This window comes from Taudactylus pleione, unplaced genomic scaffold, assembly GCF_031769625.1.
Source record: "Taudactylus pleione unplaced genomic scaffold, aTauple2 ptg001562l, whole genome shotgun sequence".
In the NCBI taxonomy this organism is placed as follows: Eukaryota; Metazoa; Chordata; class Amphibia; order Anura; family Myobatrachidae; genus Taudactylus; species Taudactylus pleione.
Genome location: NW_028285959.1, coordinates 302,979 through 324,168, shown reverse-complemented (window position 1 = coordinate 324,168; position 21,190 = coordinate 302,979). Strand labels below are relative to the sequence as shown.

At 45.6% G+C, this 21,190-nt stretch overlaps 1 protein-coding gene across 3 annotated transcripts in view; it reads right to left on the bottom strand.

The window, feature by feature from the left end:
- The window catches only part of LOC148442377 (uncharacterized), a 138,005-nt gene that overhangs the window by 111,718 nt on the left and 5,097 nt on the right, over positions 1-21,190 (bottom strand). The window contains exons 1-6 of one of the 3 annotated variants that reach the window (XM_088464014.1): positions 20,653-20,732; positions 20,451-20,543; positions 12,792-12,831; positions 2,841-2,902; positions 1,843-1,895; positions 727-757 (exon numbers count right to left, since the gene is read on the bottom strand). In XM_088464014.1, the coding sequence (XP_088320140.1) occupies positions 727-757; positions 1,843-1,895; positions 2,841-2,902; positions 12,792-12,831; positions 20,451-20,543; positions 20,653-20,663 (290 nt within the window). In that variant the 5' untranslated portion in view covers positions 20,664-20,732. Of the gene's footprint in view, positions 1-726; positions 758-1,842; positions 1,896-2,840; positions 2,903-12,791; positions 12,832-20,450; positions 20,544-20,652; positions 20,733-21,190 lie in introns of those variants that run through there. The other 2 variants (XM_088464013.1, XM_088464015.1) reach the window with 2 other exon arrangements.

Below are 21,190 nucleotides of genomic sequence, written 5' to 3'. Positions count from 1 at the left end.
CTTTTATTAGCATCATGATTAAGGCTAGACAAAATAAAAACTTTACACACCCAAATAAGCTACGGATTTGGTCATCTATTGATTTTTAAATTTGAGATGTGATTTAACAAACACAATTCTTAATAAATCTGTGTTTTGTATGGGTGTCAATGTTAATGGACCGAGGTTTGGTCCAATGGTGCATCGTCTCGATTTGGTGAGTTTTGTAATTGAGGTGTGATTTTGCCCTTCGTAAATCCCCGATTTGCAAAATCGCACCAAAAATAAAAACACCAAATTGATCAAACACAATTTTTAGTAAATATACCCCAATTCAGTAGTCAGAATATTAAATTGTTAAGTTTTTGTGCAGCATGCTTCAAAAACTTCATGCCCCAAGGCTTAAATTTGGTATTCAGTGTACTGATCTACTTCTGAGGCTCAGTATGTGTTTATAGCTCTGTTGTGCTCAGTTTTAAGCACATCTTCAACAATGATCTGTGCATGCAAAGGACATAATGCAGATGATTTCCACAATATGGTTAAATTATTTTCCCTTAATGATAAATTAAAATGTTCCATCAATCTTTAAAAAGAATAGAAAAAAGGAGAGGAAAATAGGCCTGGCTCCTTATATTATCACTAAATTCATTGATGGCTTATTATAGATCTTTTAATTTTCCAACATATATTTTAGAAGCCATAAAGCAAAGCACATTAGCCAGTTGTTTATCTAATCATACTTACTCATTATTGCATGCATCACTTGTGTCAGGATCTGTTAAAGAACACAAACAAAGGCTACATATTTAACCTTGAAAAAATAAAAATATACTGGCTTTTTAAAAAACACACACACACACACACACACACACACACACACCACTTGGGGCCCTAATGTTAGACAGCTGCGCCCTTTTTGCCCATGCTGAGCTAGTGCTCATGTGTAGCATGTCAAAGAACTATGTTGCACAAAAAATGTACATCCATAATAAATATGTAAGAGGATAATATTAGTAATGTATTTTAGACAATAGGGAGAACAAGAGTCACTGAACTGGGTAGCCATGCTATAAGCCAGTATTATAGAGACTTAGGGGGTATCCAATTAGCCACAACATTGTTCAGGCACTAATGGATAGCTGCCATCTGCAAAAAACTGGGATTTTTCTCCGATTATCCCTTTTTGGGGGGGATGTGTTTTTCACCCCATCCTATTTTGTTCTAAATAATAGGATAGGTCTCCCGAATACAATAAGCTTGTGGGCCTATGTGTTTTCGCCATTTAGGTGGTGAAAAAACAGCACTTATCATGGATTATTTTTTTTGTGACAAATCAGGTGCCAAAAAACATTCACTATAAGTGTTTGGTCTGGCGGCACCTCAGGGTTAATAGAATAGCCCCACCGCAATCAAGTAGTAGCGCTGCTAATTGGATACCCCCCCTTAAAATTGTATCCACCAAGATGTATAATACAGTACACATCATTCGGTAGAAAAACACACAACACAAATAGTAAACTTGTGGGTCTCAAGGGATTTTAGAGCAACATGCCATGACAATTGGAAACTAGGTATGCTGCGTTGCACATTCCCTCCCTACACTTATATTTACTATTGGTGAGCTATGCAGTTAAATAGACTAAGAGCACGGATGGAGATGATTCCATCAGAGCTCCAGGAGCCATTTAGCCATTTAAACAGCATTCCTTTATAACAGACCACAGAGGGTATACAAGAATTGTAGAATTGCTAGAATGTGCTCCTTGTATAGATTCAAAAAGGTATACCACAGTTCACCCGTTCCACAATATGCCAAAGAAACATTTGAGTATTCCACTCGACACCAAGTGCAATGCTTACCGGCATTCTTAGCATCAGCCGCTGCAGTTGCTGGTGGTTCTTGGGTGAAAACTCTGTTGAGGACAGAATATTTCAATAAGCATGGATTTCTCATTGCTAAGAATTGCATATCTCCAAATGTATCTAGAGAAAATACACAAGTCTAAAACAATTTTATACAGGAAAGTCACCAACTATAATACAAAAACAAACTACTTCTCTGGCTTGAGAAGTTATTTTATGTTAAATAAGTTGATATTCACTTTTCCCCTTCAATGAACAGTTTATAAGGAACGGGTATGAAATCCCGGCTGTTGGGATTCCGCAGGTCAAAATACCAACAGCGGCATTCCAACAGCCAGAATCCAGACACCCATAAGAATGGTACGTCTCCCCCTAACCCCTACCTCCCCGTGCCTAACCCTAACCTGCCCCCTAGTGCCCAAGCCTAACCTCCCTCTCCCCGCACCCTAAACCCAACACCCCGTCAGCGGTGCCTAAACCTAGCCACCCCACTAGTGACTAATCTTTACCTCCCTGCACCCTAACCCTCCCCCTAGTGCCTATCCCTAACCTCGCTACCCAACCCTAACATCCCGATACTTCCCTTTGAGATGCCAGCGTACTGTCGGGATTTTGGCGCCGGTATTCAGACAGTCTCCATCCCACACGCCGGGATGTCAACTACATCCCGTTTATAAAGACTACATTTACAACATACTGTAGTGACCTCATCTCTGGATTGGCCCACATCCAGAAATATGCACAACACCACAGATGATATGATCATCAAGCATTTTCTCTGCCTACAGTCCCCAAAAAACCTACACCACATAAGAAAAAGCAAATACATAAAAATCACATATTGGAGAAATGTGCCCAGGTTTAAATATTGATAATACATGTGAGGTGGCGAAGCCCCAAAATAGTTGCTGGCCTACAGATAGTCAACAGCATATGCAAAATATTCAAGAAGCTTTTAAAAAAAAAAAAAAAAAAAAACCACAACTTTACAATACCTTATAGTCTCATCAAAGCTTGCTCGTCGAGAACGTTTCCTCCGCTTTTCAAGAGTAGAAACCTGTAAATATCAATGATGTTAGCAGCCCATAACAAAGAAAGAATGGAAACTATGCTGTAGGCAACATTCCCACCATGTGAGCCCTCGTTTCTCTTTACAATGCAACAAGGAATTATCCATGACTTTAAAGAGGATCTCTTACCTCTGAGAGGATCCTCATTAAGTGCAGTCTTTTCAAATCAGTTATCAGAAATAATACTTTCCCTAATTCCCACTAGTTTGAAAAAATTGAAAGTGTGTGCAGTATGGAAATAACATGTAGACTGCAGATGTGCAGCAGAGGGAGACAATGAGAGTTATGGTAAGAACTTACCTTTGTTAACTCGCTTTCTTTGAATTCCATAGGGTCCACAGGGAGACCTTGGGGTGTAGGTGATGGAACTGAATCCGGGCACCACGCAGTTAAAGCTTTCAGCTCCCAGGATGCACTGGGTCCACTCTCCCTATACCCTGCCCCCCAGCCACCTCAGTTCGTAACAAGCCAAAGGCCGGAGGAGGATAAGAGAGAAGGAAGACTGGTACACTCAAAAATCACATACTCACAAAGAAGGAGACGGAAAACTGGTGACCAGCAACATAGCCCAAATGAAGCCAAGTGCATCAGGGCGGGTGCTCTGTGGACTCCAAAGAAAAATGTATAAAAAAAAAATAAAAAAAAAAGTGTAAGTTCTTACATAACTAATTTTCTTCTTCAGGGTCCATAGGCTCCACAGGGAGACCTTGGGGATGTCCCAAAGCAGTGCTTATAAGGGCGGGGACGCTCCTGCACTGAGAGGAGGATCCGGAGCCCAAAGGAATAGAACCTTAGAAAGGTCTGGACAGAAAACCACATGGCCGCCTGAACACATGAACAGCTGAGGCACCACGGTGAGCTGCCCAAGAGTGACCCACAGACCAAGTAGAATGAGCATTAACAGAAGTTGGAACATGCAGGTCTGCCTGCTAGTAAACTTTTGAAATAGTCATACAAAGAAATCTAAGCCTTTGTTTGTTGGCTGGCCATCCCTTCATGTGAAATCCATAGAGTACAAACAAGGAGTCTGATTTCCGAAGGGAACTGGCACGGTCCACAAATTCTGAGGATGCGGACCACATCCAAGGAGGCCTCACCTGCTGAGAGGTCTGGTGATTGAAAGGTTGGCATTATAATCTCCTGATTAATATGGAAACTAGAAACAACTTTAGGAAGGAACTCAGGGAGAGTGCGAAGCACAGCTCTGTCCTGATGAAAATCAGAAAGGGAGAACGACAGGGGAGAGTTTCAAATTCTGATACCCTCCTGGCAGATGCAATAGCCAGAAGGAAGAGAGGTTTAGCTGTTAACTGCTTAAGTTCCACAGAATCTAGTGGTTCAAATGGAGGACCTGAAGAACTACTGCCAAAACCCGAGGAGCCACTGGGGAGGACAAAGGGAGGTTGAATCCAGGACACCCTTTAGGAAGGTGTGGATATCTGGGAGCAGAGCAATTCTACGTTGGAACCACACTGACATTGCAGAGACATGCAGGACAGTGCCTCTGTCTTCACTGAACTTCTGAAGAACTAGAGGAAGAAGGGAGACTGGAGGGAAGAGGTACGCAAACTGGAAAGGTCCACCTCACTGACAATGAGTCTACAAAAGGTTGCCTCGGCATCTCTTGTTCTGGACCTGAACACAGGCAGTTTATGATTGTGTCGGGAGGCCATGAGATCCACCTCTGGGAGACCCCATCTATCCACTAGGAGTTGAAACACCTCTTGATGAAGCGACCATTCCATGGGATGCACGTCATGACGGCTTAGGAAGTCTTCTTCCCAATTGAGAACTCACGGAATGAATACTGCTGAATTGGCCGGCATGTGACTCTCGGCCCATGTCAGAATGCAGGACACCTCTGTTATTGCTGCCGACTTAGAATACCTCCTTGATGGTTGATGTAAGCCACTGTTGTGGCATTGTCAGACTGAACCTGCACAGGTTTTACATGAAGTATGTGCTGGGCCAGGTTGAGAGCCCTGTAGACAGCTCGAAGTTCCAATATGTTGATTGGCAGGGTTGATTCCACCGATGATCAACGGTCCTAAAAGGAGTGCGGACCAGTCACTGTGCCCCAGCTCTGGAGACTTGCGTCTGTTAGGATTACCCAGTCCAGAATCCAAAAGGGGCTGCCCTTGGTTAAACAAGGAGGTCTGTAGCCACCAAGATAGACAGATGCACCTCTGGAGAGAGCACAATCGTCTGAGCTTTGATCCAATGGGTAACCCATTCCACCTGGAAAAGGATCAGCCTTTGCAAATGGAACTGAGCATATACCACTTCTCCTAGTGGAGGGAGAGGGAGAGAAGGTCAGCGCTACCTTCTCTTTGTTGGGTGGCTGCTCTGTCCTGTCTGCAGCCACCGGGGAGCCGCTAACAGAGTGGGGGGAGAGAAAGACAGCGCTCCCTTCTCTTTGCCCGGCAGCTGCTCTGTCCTGTTTGCAGCTGCTGGGCTGCTGCTAGTGGGGGGGTAGAGGGAGAGAAGGACAGTGCCGTCAGAGCTACCTTCTCTTTGCCCGGCGGCTGCTCTGTCCTGTCTGCAGCCGCCGGGCTGTTGCTACCAGGGAGAAGGTGAGAAGTACAGAGCCATCAGCTCTCCCTTCTTTGCAGAGTGGCTTCCTGCTAGCGGGTGGTGGGAGAGCAGGACAGTGCTGCTTGTTTCTATTTTCCCTGCGGCTACTCTGTCCTCTTGGCAGCCGCAGGGGGTGGGTGCGCTGGTGCTGGGCTGCCCATGGGGAGAGATGAAGTGTGCAGAGGGACCAGGAGGTCCCTCTGAGATAGTCGGCTGCTAGAAGATAATCTTCAAGCAGCCACCCACTGAGCTTTTCTGACTGGTCGTATCAGATACGACCATGTCAGGGAAAGCCCAGTCTGGTATGGTCGTAGCTGATACGACTGTGCCAGGCAAGTGGTTAAGCCTGCAGCATATAATTTGCTTGATAGCAGTATGGCCGCAGATGCCTGTTTGCAGCTATGTCTAGCAAAGGCAAGGGTAACAGTAATATGGCACACATTATGGCACTGGGTATAAAGCAACCACCATGTATGTAGGATACTAGTAGAAATGCAATATACTGGTCCCGTCTTACCTGTCCCGATGTCCGGGTGCAGTCTGGGTCCTCTCCGGGGGCCCTGGTTAGCGCTGATCCCCGGAACACCCATTGAGATCCCCAGATCAGTTCTGGCGTTGCGGCACCAGAGGGGTGATGGAGCGGCAGTGCAGATATCCCACGGACAGTCTGCTGCTGCGCGCTCTATTCTTGTAAATCACAATAAAGAAAATAAAGAAATAAGCTTTAGGTGCTGCCTAAACAGCCCCCCCTGCAAAATGATGACCCGACTCCGGCCGGGCACCAACGAAACTGAGGTGACTGGCACCCGGACTTGGTTCCATCACCTACACCCCAAGGTCTCCCTGTGGAGCCTATGGACCCTGAAGAAGAAAGTGGCCATATCAGCATGGTAACCAGGCTGATAAACACGGTATAGGCTTAGTATAGTGGGCGAACAGAGGATGGAGGGAAGGGGGGGGAGGTTTTTAATATAGGCTGTCGACAGTCTGTACAGGAGAGAAGACAGATGATTGGGCTTATCAAAAGTTTAATGGTTTGCTTTACGATAAAGTAGGTTATAGGAATGTGGCTTGTACTGAATGTTGACATGGGTTTTGTGTCAACATTGCAAATGTGTTTTTAGTCCTAAAAGAGGTCTAAACACTAAAATGGACCATCGACTTTTACAATGTCAGACGTTGACATGACTGTATAATGCGTATAGCACTTTGTTCAGGATGAAACCGCTCATGGTTTTGATTTAAAATAACTTGCTCCTGGCGCCATTCAATTCACGTTGAATTGAATCGCCCCCAATGTATGCATGATCTGTGGATATGAGGAGCTCTACTCTATTATCCACTCTGATTTTCATTACCCTAGCCTCAAGCGAAGAAAAAATATAAGATAAGTTTCTTATTGCAAGCAAAGATGGTTATATAGTGTCCAAATGATAACAGAGGGGAACAGGTGAATGTATTATACTCCATGTTCCTCACTAGATCCCTGGTATCTGCCGCTGATAATTCTTGTAGTACGCCGAGTGCTGCTCCCGTGTGTCTGGGGGCTGCTCCCCGCTATGCTCCTCACGAGAGCCCGGGTGTCTGCCGCTGATTGTGATTCTGGCAGTTCACCGGGTGCCACTATCGTGTGTTACTGTAGCTGGGGCACCATCCAGTATGTGGAGCCTGCAGTGATGCCGAATAGGGCTGCTCTGCTTTCAAAGGTTGAAATACTGTGCACCTTCTGATGAAACCGGGAGTGCTTGTGCCCAGAGAAACGAGTCAAGGTTAAATGGCTTTCAGTGCACACGGACACTTTGGCTTTCATCTGGATACATTCCTCATCGTAAAAGGCTTTGATTTTCATGACCACAGGACATTTAATCCAGAGAGTGGACAAGAGAGTAGAGCTCGTCATTAAGGACACAAAGGACAGGGACTCATTTAGAGGTTCCGTATGTCATCTCGCTGTGCCCAGCATGTGCTCATGTCATATCCACACATCTTTCATACATTGTATTTATCCTCTGGTTTGAAAGTATATCCGTGTGCTGCTAAAGCATTTTATTGATTCATTGTTATTTTAATACATTTTCTATATTGGAAATAGTGGTCACTTAATCCAACGCTTCACTTTTCTTCCTTTTGTGTCATTATTTGTATAGCAGGTGCAGATCCTGCTGTGTGAGCAGCTTGTTTGGTCAGGATATACAAGCTGGTTAATCAGCGCACCTGATTTACCTCTATTGGTGCATATACACGGTCAGGTCTGTCAGATGAACGATTGAACAATTTTACCAACGATTTGAACGATTTCAGACAATATTAAAATGAATGGAATCGGACAAATCTGAATGCAAAGACATCAGATGTCAAATATCGTTATCTAACAATCGGGAACACGCATCATTGTTGCTCACATCAGATTTTCTTTAAAATAGTGATCGTTCAGATCTGACATGTGTATGCACCATATGATATACTTTTCACCTCCTGCTAGGCTATTAGGGTGTCGAGGGATTCTTGGCTCGCAGAAAATAAAATGCACTATAGATCCCCTAAATTACAATTTCTTCTGAACTTTTATACCCGAAAAGTACCCATTTCTGATCCATTTGTTTATAATATGGAAAAGACTTTCTACCAAGTGGATAAAAAACAAAACACCACATTCCAAAATATAAAATGCTTTATTTAAATAGATTATGTCTTAGTACTCATCATGCATGTGGGAGCTTTTGCTAGAAAATCTTAGCTGTAGCATTTCATAATAAAGGAGCAGCCCCCATTTCTACAAAAGCATAATTTTTCCCTACAGAGGTGGATCTGCATATTAAACATAGAAAAGTCCTCTCTAGTCAAAGGAGAGTCTTCCAGAATCAGTAGACCACCACCCATGGCTGGCAGCAGTTGACTGGTAAGATTTCTGCAGTGTTTCAGCCATACTACACTCATCAGTAGTTGTGCAGAAATGCCAGTTTCTTATTGCAGGTGCATAATACGGCTTCATAAAAACCACTCACACTTTAGCCACCTTCAATTACTACTAAGGGACCTATGTATCAAGCAGTTTTTTACATAAAATTATGCAGAAACTTCAGTTCCTGTATAATTTTATATATTGTTACTATCAACTAATAGCACAACGCAGGAGATCTCACAGAAATCTCCGGCAAGGTGCTAATTAGCGCTGCAGGTCGCAGCCTCAATTATTATTAATGGGGACTACGATCTGACCCCTATGTTCTAAACTCCAAATAAAGCAAAGCTTTTATGATTTAGCCCCGGTAGTTTACACCATCTTCCGATGGTGTAAACTACTGTTTGCCTATGGGGGTTCCAGGAGCAGGAGAGAGATCTTTTGATCTCTCCCCCGCAGCCCCCGTCCGGCCCCGGAAGCTGGCACTGTGTACATGAGCAGCCGCAGCTTCCCCCCGGAGAAGGCTTTCACTTCTGTGGAAGATGTCTCCAAAATCCCTAAACAAATGGGAATAGAAATAAATAAACACTTTTTAATTAATATGTAAAATGTTCTCCTTTCTGGTTATGACACCACAGTGATTGATTGTAACATTGTGTAGATTGAAAGGGTTAAATAAGGTGTTATAAAGTAACTTAAGGTTGATACAAAGTTGCACATTTTTACTGTGCTTCTGAACAAATTCAGAGCTTCATAATTAGTTCCAGACTGTGATCAATTTCACAGCTGAGAATGATCCCAATTATGCAAATAAATTCTGGATCACATAAAGAGACTGACTTGTCTCCCAAAATCACGCTCCTGATGAAGGTGTGGGAACACACAGAAACGCGTTGAGCAAGTTTCTAATCATCCAGAGTCATTTCGCTTTAACACAAGGCTGAATTTACCTTGCCAGGACACTAAGAACGGACCAGCACCACTGCACAGGCTCTGTACACCACAGAGTCATAGGACTCCAGGAGAGCCAGTCAAAACATCTGCACCTTTGAAGCCTGACCGGCTACCCATTCCTATATTACACAAGCAAAAGGTCTTGCAGTGAGATCGCGGAAATCTAAAAACACGGCAGCCGGACAGACAACTTAATTACCATACCTATAAAGGAAAATAGAAGTTACAGCTCCTTCATACCAACTGGCTTGTCTGCAGCCTTTTCTTAGACCCTAATTGAAAGGAGGGACACTCCGCTGATGCGACCCTGTCATTACCAAGTGGGTGAGCTCTTATTCGTTCACGCAAAAGTATTTTTTTATATTATGCGGAATACAAAATTATTTCAGCCACCTCATACTAATGAGCTTTACAACAAATGACTAGATATCGTGGATGTCAATCCAATTGACAGTTTTTATATATATCCAGTGACTGACTGGTGAATTATGAATAACTTATGTGCAAATGCACAAATACAGTTACATTGTTCTTTTTACCAATCAAACCAGATCAATTATAACATAAGCCCTTAATGCATTTTCATATGTATAGGCTCTTCAAACAAAGCTTAGGATCATACCCCTAAGTGTTTTTGTATTTTTATTTATCTTCTGCATTTATTTCTACTTTAATATATATTTTTTCTTTTTTCACTCATTTTAATGTGTATTGTGAATATATATTTATATACACACACACACACACACACTTTGTTTATCTGAAATAAATGAACACATTATTAAACTTTGTAAAAATTGATAACGTTGTTGCATTAGCGCAGCCAAATAGCCATTTTACCCTTTAGATCTTTGAAGTACTGGCACAGTCTTCGCTTTTTTGGCAGCAACTTTTTCAACACTTTAAGGTCACAATAGGAAGCGCTAATATTCAAGGGCAAAGTTCTAAACAATAGAATCCTTGATGTTAATAAGTGGCAGTTCCCCATGAGAACATCAGGGTACAAATAATTCTGTCATTACTAGGTTATAAGGGTGAATTGTGTAGTTAAATATGAATAACTCACTTTCCCTTTAGGACGTGTACAAAGTGTACAGCATCAGATTTATCAGAAATAGGGCAGATTTAACACATTAAGAAATGGTAAAGTGTTTGCTGTAATTGTTACCACAGCATGCTTTCAGTATAGTACAATGTAATCTTTAGGTCACACTTTAGTATATACAGCGAACCAAAGTTCACAAGTAACTTGTCCAGTTTGACAGACATGGAAAACTGACCTGATAAAGCCCATTTCCATATCCAAGGTCTCCAATACCCCTTTCAGACATGCTGAGATTCCCAGGATTTTGGCCTGCCTCGGCCAAAATTCCCGGTTCTCATGTCTGTGTGAAAGGTACCTACCCGGGAACACATTCCCGGGTAGCCGCCCCTGCAATCGACCAGGGTTTTTCCCGGGACTTAAGTCCCGGGAAATTACCCTGCTTCTGTCTGAATAGTGCTACCCGGGAATTTACTACTCCCGGGCAGCACCAAGCAGTTTTTGCATGTAGCTGACTGCGCAGAGCGTCCTATAGGACGCTCAGCGCTGCTGCTCACCACCCCCAGCACCGGCCGGCAGTGCCACAGCGGGCCGTCTGCACTCCCGCTGGACCACCAGGGAATTAAAATAAATGTCAAAAAAAAATTATAATTAAAAAAAAAAAAACTGCATTACGATTGGCCGGCTTTTGGCTGCTGAATGATGACATCATCATCATCAGCCAGAGAGGGGATAGGCTTGGAGGAGCAGACGGCAGAGAAGAGGCAGGTAAGCAGAAAACCCTGTTCTTGTCTGAAAGGGGTCTACCTGGGAATTTCCCAGGTAGCCACTGTAGTGTGAAAGGGGGGTCTCGACCAAATACCCGGGAATTTGCACAGGAGAAATTCCCGGGTCTGAGCAGGAAATTTCCCGGGTTGTATATCTGAAAGGGGTATAAGCGGACTCTGTGGTGCTTTCAAGATCTTTATAAAAAACAAACAAACCACATACAAAACATTAAATGACAAGGTCGACAAACCACAAATCCTACATTGAAAACCAAATTTCTCACACACCACTTTCATAAAAGCAAGCAACATGATTATTTTCCTAGACTGCTTAGTGAGTGCAGTTTTGCAGTTCTACTTCAATATGACTGTATTAATCTTTGATTGTAAACCAAAACAGACAGAGGTTCTCTAACCTACCCTTTGCTCCTTCGCTGTATTTTGTTTAATCATTGTGTTTATGGTTATCTTATGAAATATTTATGTCATAGTATTCTCATCACTGTCTAGTGCTGCACATATCTTGTGGCACTATATAAACAAAGGATCACCTCTATAAGACAGATACGGCCTATCCATGGTTAGGTAATCTAGCCTTTAAAGTGCTAAACTATATTGTGAATATTTATAGGATGCACCAGGATTCAGATGACTTGTGCTATTCTGTCAGGTGTTTATAGATGGATTATGCCACAATCGGCAGTAAACCATGTGCAACTTTGGACATCCTTAATTGAAATTTAATGTATAACTTCAAATGTTGCTGTAGTTTTCACTAAAGGCTATATAACCAATAGACAGCTATTTAATTTTAATGCCCCAAAATTAGAAACAAGTGTATACATGGATCAGTTTTTTTATAGTATGTTGAAGCAATAACAAAAAACTACTCTGCCTGGCAAGTCTAAACCTTATTTTTGTTTTATCGTTCCAAAAAGTAAGTGCAGTTTTTAAAAGCTACAAGATGATGTGTACAAATGAAATTTTATTGGATGGTGGAAATGCTTTCTTTGGACAAAGTACATTGAGCACTAGGGAAAGCACCAAAGGTTTACAAATACATCAACAGTGCCCACTAATTCGATTGATATTTAGTGGCCTATGTGCCAAACAGTTTGTCACATAAAATGCAGTTTCTGCATAATTGTATATTGTTCCTTTGTACTATTAGTACAATGCAGGAGATGTCACAGAAATCTCTGGCAAAGAGCTAATTAGCACTGCAGATCGCAGTCCCTATCATCAATGGGCTAAGCTTTTTGGAGTTTAGCACCGGTAGTTTACACCATCTTCAGATGGTGTAAACTACTATTTGCCTATGGTGGCTCTACCCCGCAGCCCCCAGCCAGTTCCGAAAGCTGACGCTGTATGCATGGCAGTGTCAGCTTCCCCCGGGGAAGTCTTTTACTTCTGTTAAAGACCTCCTAAATGCCAGGGATACAACTCGTTGGGACAGCGTTTACCACAACCACTGTCCCTGCGAGTACCTGGTAGTACATGGCCAGGATATTTTTATTGAAAATATTGTCGGCGAGTTGGACAGTTAATTGCTGCAGTACCGCAATTATTTATACATAGACCCCTTAACCTTTGCAGTGACATAAATTGCAACTTAAAAGTAATTAAGTCCGATTTACCAAAGAAAGTCTCCTAAGACGTCTGCGTTCAGTCAGATCACTAGAGAGAGAAAGATTCTTATTACATAACAGTTTTAGAACTACCTCTTTCTAAAATAAAAAAAAATAAAAAAAAGCACCAACAGCAGTAATTATCACTTAGGAGAGACACTAATGGGAACATTAATGAAAACTGCCGGCTTAATGCAAAAAAGATATATAATCGGCAACTGATCAGATTCTACAATCATATATAATACTAGTACAATTTAAAGAATGTAAGGATTGCTTATAAAGGTTCCCTACTGAAATTGTAAGTTGTGTGCTCTTTTGGATTAAACATGCCTGGAAAATATCAGTGGGGGTGAAATAGAGATATGGTAAGAACTTACCCTTGTTATCTCTATTTCTACGAAGTCCATAGAGTTCCACAGGATACCTTGGGGTATAGGCGATGACGTCAGACATCGGGCACCAGAGTTAAGTTTTCAGCCTCCCAGGATGCACCTGGGGCTCCCCTCTTATACCCCGCCCCCTACCCAAGGCAAATCAGTTACATAACAAGCCATAGGCTGGAGGAGAAGAGCGAGAAGAAAAAGTTCTGGAACACACAAGAATCACATTCTCACCAGAAGGAGATGGAAAAACCGGTGACCAGAGCAGAGCCCATCTGCAGTACAGGTGCGACAGGCCTCCAGAACCCTATGGACTTTGTAGAAATAGAGATAACAAGGGTAAGTTCTTACCATCTCATATTTTCTACTTCAGGGTCCATAGGGTGTCCACAGTATACCTTGGGGATGTCCCAAAGCAGTACCCTTTAAGGGTGGGGACGCTCCTGTGCTGAAAGGAGAATCCGCCGCCCGAAAGAAGCATCCTGAGAGGCGAATGTATAGAATGCATAATACCTCACAAAGGTATGGACAGAAGACTACGTGGCTTCCTTGCAAAGCTGAACTGCAGAGGCACCACGTCGAGCTGCCCACGAAGGACCCACAGACCTAGAGGAATGAGCCCTAACAGAGGATGGAACAGGAGGCCTTCATGAATATAAGTTTCAGAAACTGCCATGCGAATCCATCCTGCCAAAGTTTTGCTTAGTGGCAGGCCAACCCTTCTTCCGGAAGCCATAGAGGACAAACAAGGAGTCAGACTTCCTAAAAGAATTTGTGCGGTCAACATAAATCCTTAGAGCCTGCACCACACCCAAGGTGGCCTCACCAACCATGAGGTGTGGTGAATTAAAGGCCGGCACTATGATTTCCTCGTTGATGTGGAAACTACATACCACCTTCGGGAGGAAACTAGGGTGAGTGCGAAGCACCGCCCTGTCCCTATGAAAAATGAGAAAGGGGGGTCGACATGAGAGCCCCCAATTCTGAGACCCTTCTGGCCAGAAGGAATACAGTCTTAGCTGTAAGCCATTTCAAATCCACTGAGCCCAGTGGTTCAAACAGCAGTCCTTGGAGAGCCCCCAGGACCACAGCAAGATCCCAAGGAGCCACAGGTGGAACAAAGGGAGGCTGAATACGAAGTACCCCTTGCATAAAGGTGCGGACATCAGGAAGAGTAGCAATCCTACGATGAAACCACACTGACAGGGCAGAAACCTGCACCTTCAGAGAAGCAAGGCGAAGACAGTGATCTAAACCTGCCTGTAGGAAAGCCAACACTCTGGATATCCAGAAAACCAGAGGATCATAGCCTCTAGGGCGACACCTTTCAAAGAAAGTATGCCATACTCAATGGTAAATTCTTGCAGATGTAGGCTTCCGAGCTCTTAACATGGTGTTAACTACAGAGCTGGAAAAAACCCTGGACCTTAAGAGGGCTGTCTCAACAGTCACGCCGTCAAAGACAGACGACTCAGGTCCGGGGTAATGACAAGGACCCTGTGATAACAGGTCCGGATGTAGAGGCAACAGCATCGGAGTATCTACGGAGAGACTCCGAAGGTCTGTATACCAGTGACGTCTGGGCCACGCTGGAGCTATCAACAGGAGCGTGCCGCCTTCTTGCTTGTATTTGCGTATCACTCGAGGAAGGTAGAAAGGAGGAAAGAGGTATGCATACTGGAAGGTCCACCTGACCAACAGGGTGTCCACTAGACAAGCCCTTGCGTCTATAGTTCTTTACCCGAACACCGGCAGTGGGACCCAGTCCGCAATCCAATAGGGGCGCCCCCTATTCAGGTGACCTGTCTGCAGCCACCAGGCCAGAGAGACGTACCTCCGGGGAAAGCACCATTGTCTGTTTCTATCCGCTGGGGCAATCCATTCCATCTGGAGAGGATCAACTTCTGCAGAGGTCTGGAGAGGAACTGGGCAAACTCCACCATGTGGAACATAGACACCATGGACCCAGTAACCTCATTGCCAAGTGAATAGACACCCGGCGACTCCGCAGGCAAATGCGAACCTTTGCCTGTAACGCAGAGATCCTTTCCTCCGCCACAAAGATCCTCTGATGTTGGGAGTCCAACAGAGCTCCTAAATGGAGCATCCTCTGATGGCATCATGGAGGACTTTTTCCAATTTATCAGCCAGCCGTGATTCTGTAACACAGAGACTGTCAATTGCAGATGGCACTGAAGTTTCTCTGGAGACTCCGCCAACAGGAGGTCGTCCAGATAGGGTAACAAGTGAACCCCCTGCATCCGCAGGTGAACTGCCATAACTGCCATCATTTTGGTAAATACTCAAGGCGCTGTGGCCAAAAGGCAGAGCCTGAAACTGGAAATGGCCATTGACCACTACAAACCTGAGGAAACGCTGGTTCGCTGAGACAATAGGGATATGCAGGTAAGCATCCTGAATATCCAGCGACACCATGAAATCCCCAGGCTCCATCGCTGCTGAACCGTGGAACCCTCAAAAATGTGTTGAGGGATTTGAGGTTGAGTATTGGCCGGTAGGACCCATTGGGTTTCTGTATCAGAAAAAGATTGGAGTAATACCCAAATCCCCTCTGAGACAAAGGAACCGGCACTATGACCCCAGCCTGGAGCATAGAATGCAATACTTTCTGGAACTCCAGGGCCTTGTCCTGATTGGACTGAAGACCTGTGGTGAAAAACCGGCTGGGAGGCCTAGCCAAAAGTGTCTGATGTGGTCAGACGCCAACACTGGGCAAATTGAAGAAGTCGGCCTCCCACTTTGGAGTCCCCCAAAGAGAGGCCCGCCCCATCAGGTTGAAGGCTTGTCATCTGACTTGGGAGCCGGGAGTCTGGTACTCCAAGCCTGTTTCTTCGGCTTTGCAGTTCTCTTGGCTCCTGTCAATCTCGAAAACCACTGTTCCTTGGACTTACCCTGGGTTCTGCAAGGCCAAGTGGACAACAAACCCGACCCTGACCGTAGCTGATGGCAGACACGCAGACTTGGCCACTGCCAGAGTAGCCACAATTTTGTACACATCAGGCCCAAATAGGACTTGACCATTAAAAGGCAAGCATTCCAAACCCCTTTTGGAATCTGCATCTGCCTTCCAAGAGCGCAACCTTTAGGGACGGCAAGCAGCCACTGCTGCCGAGGAGATCCTGGAAGCAAAGAGACCTATATCCAAGGCTGTCTCATTAATGCATGTAGCCGAGTCTTATGGTGCATACACACGATCAGATTTTTTCTTCAGATATGGACGATAACGATTTAAAAATCGTTCAGTCGTTCATATCTGATGGAAAATCGTTCATATCTGACATGCCTGAACGATGGACGATCAACGATGCGCGTTCCCGTTTGTCAGATAACGATATCTGACATCTGATGGGTTTGCAGTCAGACTTGGACGATTCCATTCATTTTAATGCAGTCAAAAATCGTTCAAAACTTTGGTCAAATCGTCCAAATCGTTCAAATCGTTTAATCGTTCAGTCGTTCATCTGACAAATCTGACAAATCTGACCGTGTGTACGCTCCATTAGATTACCCATTAACTCCACCTGGTCAGGTGACGAGTCCGTGTCCAGAGATGCCTCCAATCTATCAGCCCAGCCCTCCATGGCTCCAGCCACCCAGCACACGGCCATAGCCCTTCTGGATGCTCCCCCAGCAAGGGAATAAATGGACTTCAGGCATATTTCAACCTTGCGATCCGCAGCATCCTTTAAAGGAGGACATTGAGGGCATGGGCAATGTAGCACTCTTCACAAGGCGTGTGACATAAAAGTCCACTTGTAGAGGAGATTCCCACTTTGAGAAATAATTATCCGCAAAAGGGTATGAGACGGCCAAACATCTTTGAGGCTGGTACCACTTACCCGGATTTTTCCACATCTCCTCTAAACGGTCCACTAGCTGACCAGATAGGGGAAACAGTGGCGTCACCCTTAATATCCTTAAAGAAGGCATATTTCGATTTAGTCACGGGGGAGATCGTCCTCATCAGTAACTAGGGCCGTACGGACTGCACATATAAGGCCCAGTATGTATACCTTAGACTCCGCCTCTCTTGTATGGAGAGTCTCCTGGTCAGAAAGGTCTAACAACAGTCATCAGTCGACACATCATCTTGATCATACTGTGCAGGCTGAGATGGCAAAGGTTGCTTATGCGGCCGCAATGATGACTCCCCCTGTAAAACAACCGACAGGTGTTGCACCGTAGTGGACAGGGAACTAACCAACGCCGGCTCTTGTGCGACCTGAGGGGGCGAGAATGGGAGACTGGGGTACCCCTGTATGGGAGACGACACCATTGAGTGCTGTGAAAACCCCATCTGTGGCAACGCAGGGGGCATCGTCAGCTGGCCCACAAGGGTTGTAAGTGCCTTAGCAAAACAAGCTCAGGGCTGCTCCTGCACAGGTGCAGTGACAGAAATCAGGTGTGACATTAAAAACACACCTTACATAGCACCTCAGAAGTTCCATCACCCTCCGCCGATGGTACACTTTAGCCACAGAGGAAAATCTCGTTTACTGTCAGACATGTTGAGTGAACTGAGCTGTATGTGACACCTCGCAAAACACCACTTGTACAGTGAGGCAATAACACCCTGCAGCACCGCACCGCAAGGACTTTAGCAGAGAAGAGTAGGGATAGTTAAAATGGCTGACAGTAGAAAATTAACACACAGACAGTAGTACTAGCATTACATCACATACAATGCAGAATGACCCTGCACTATCAGCGCTGTGATCAACTAGTCAGACTACAGAGCCTGGTAGGAAACAGTGCTGCATACACAGACCTTACACCGGAGAAGAGGTATGCAGGGGGGACCCGGACCACGATGCCACCGCTATCAGCGTCCAGCAGCGCTTGTCAAGTTAGAGAAAATGGCCACTGAGCAGAAAGGAGGCGGGCCCGGGGAGGAGCGCCTACACATGCCAGTCCGCAGTGGAAAGGACATGTGCAGCGGGGGAGGTGCCGGCTGCTGTGCAGGGAAGGTGCACTCCCCTGGCCTGCATTTAACCCTCAGGACGCCGGACGTTTCTGCACCGCCACGGCACGAGGTTCCAGGGGGGTAGTGGAAGAGCAGGATCAGTACCTGGCTCCACGCTGCGGCCAGTCCCCAGGGAGCCCACTGCCTGGGGACTCAGGACTGTGTTGACCAGCGGGGACCCACCGTGGGACCCCACGGCTAACCTTGCTCCGGTAGTGCCGGCCACAGTCCTGGTAACCGGGGTCACCGCTAGCTGTGACCCCATTTACCAACCAGCATCCCCGGATCGGTATCGGCGTTCTGGAGGAGTGAGAACATGGACATCAGTACTGACTGTCCATGCTGTACACTCAATGTGCAGCCACAGCTGCCCAAAGAAACTTCAGGGGCCTTAACAGACCCCCCGCTGATACAGGTGCATCCGATTCTGAGCCGGGCACCAACGAAAACAGTGCCTGACGCTCGGGAGTGGGGTATAGGAGAGGGACCCCAGTGCAATCCTAGGAGGATGAAGAAACTTAACTCTGTGGTGCCCGATGCCTGACGTCATCACCTATACCCCAAGGTATCCTGTGGATACCTATGGACCCTGCAGTAGAAAATGGGGATATGCAGGTAAGAGTCCTGAATGTCCAACAACACCATGAAATCCCCCGGCTCCATCGCTAGTATGATGGAACGCAGGGTCTCCATCCTGAACCGAGGCACCCTCAAAGATTTGTTGAGGGATTTGAGGTTGAGAATGGGTCAGTAAGACCCATTGGGTTTCTGCACTAGAAAAAGATTGGAATAGTAACCCATGCCCTTCTGGGAGAATGGAACAGGCACTATAACTCTGCTGCACTCTATGCGCCACTTTCTGTAGTTCCAGGGCTTTGTTCTGATCTGACGGAAGGCCTGTAGTGAAAAACCTGCTGGGGGGCCTGCACCGGAAGGAAAGGGCGTACCCCCGAGAGACCACCTCGTGTACCCAAGTGTCCTTGGTGGTCAGGCACCAACACTGGACGAATCGAAGCAGGTGGCCTCCCACTCTGGCATCCCCCAAAGGGAGGCCCGGTCAGTCAGGCCGAAGGCTTATCGTCCGACTAGGGGGCGGGGCGTCTTTTACTCCAATCCTATTTCTTGGGCTTGGCAGACTTCTTGGGTCCGGCCTGTCTCAGAAAGGACTGCACTTTGGACTTACCCTGGGCCCTATAGAGCCGAAAGGACGAAGTACCAGATCCTGATGACTGTAGCCGATGCCAGACATGCAGACTTAGCTGCTGCCACAGTGGCCACTATCTTGTCCTGATCAGGGCAAAAAGGCAAGCATTAAAAGGCAAGCATTCCAATCCCTTCTCGGAATCTGCGTCGACTTTCCAAGAGCGCAACCATAGGGTGCGGCAAGCGGCTACAGCTGCCGAGGAGATTTTGGATGTGAGTAGACCTATATCCAAGGGTGCCTCATTAATGTACGTGGCTGAGTCTCTGAGATTGCCCACTAACTCCACCTGCTCCGCAGAAGAGTCAGTGTCCAGAGACGCTTCCAAACTATCAGCCCAGCGCTACATAGCTCTAGCCACCCAACACACGGCCATAGCCAGTCTGGACGCCCCTCCAGCAAGGGAATAAATGAATTTCAGGCATAGTTCAACCATGCAATCCGTAGCATCCTTTAAGGAGGACATGGGCAAGGTAGCACTCCTCATTAGGTGTGTTACATGAGAATCCACTTGCAGAAGAGATTCCCACTTGGAAAAATAATTATCCGCAAAGGGGTAAGCAAAAGCCAAACGTTTGAGGCTGGTACAGTTTACCCAGATTTTTCCACGCCTTCTCTAAATGATCCACTAACTGACCAGATAGAGGAAATACAGTGGATACCCTATGGCCCAGGTGCTCCAGCCAAAAAGAGGGTTAGACAGGATCAAATGAAAGGTGGCACTCCGGGACTTGTACAATAAAGAAAAAGGCGATGCTACAGCAGCATTTCGGTTTTAATAACAAACCGTCATCAGGCATAGCAAACTGAACAAACTTCTTACCTTAAATAACACCCATGCTAACTCCCACCACCAGCTCACCAGGTTGCACGCTGCCGTCGCCGGACCCAATGACGTCAGGCGCACAACGGCGCCCTCTAGTGACGTCTGGAGTCGCCGGGGGCCGCCCATGACAACCAGGTAAACAATGAAGTGTGTAGTCTCGCGCTGCACTGATACTAACAGAGAAGTCCGCGGATACACATCAACTATAAACATCACATACATAAAAGACAATAATGTAAATAAAAACGCTGAAGGAATAAAGAAGGTACCTTACCTGGAACAAAGCCATGAATCTGATCCTCTATCCCCATACAAAGGGAAGCTATGTGAGGGTGAAGCTATGGCTCCTGAACCAAGGAACATATCACTAAAGGAAAATAAAGGAACATCAATACTAAAACTATGTGTATTAAAGAAAATCAATGAGAACATCAATAGTATCAGTTCAGCGCGAGACTACACACTTCATTGTTTACCTGGTTGTCATGGGCGGCCCCCGGCGTCACTAGAGGGCGCCGTTGTGCGCCTGACGTCATTGGGTCCGGCGACGGCAGCGTGCAACCTGGTGAGCTGGTGGTGGAAGTTAGCTTGGGTATTATTTAAGGTAAGAAGTTTGTTCAGTTTGCTATGCCTGATGACGGTTTGTTATTAAAACCGAAACGTTGCTGTAGCATCGCCTCTTTCTTTATTGTACAAGTCCCGGAGTGCCACCTTTCATTTGACACACACACACACACACACACGACTAAAGAGAAAAAGACTCACGACTCCACCAGGTCTCCGATCTGAACAGAGACCTGGTGGAGTCGTGAGTCTTTTCTTCTTCAGTCCTGAGAGTGCCGCTTTTTGTTTTGTTTATATGCATGGTTATGCAACCAATTTGAGGGCACCCAGGCCAGTTTTTGATTTATTTAGTGGAGTGGCGGCGTTATATATATATATAATTTATTTATTTTTTTACACACACATGTTAGCAGCCCGTCAAAATGACAGCACATGATCGCACTCGCGAAA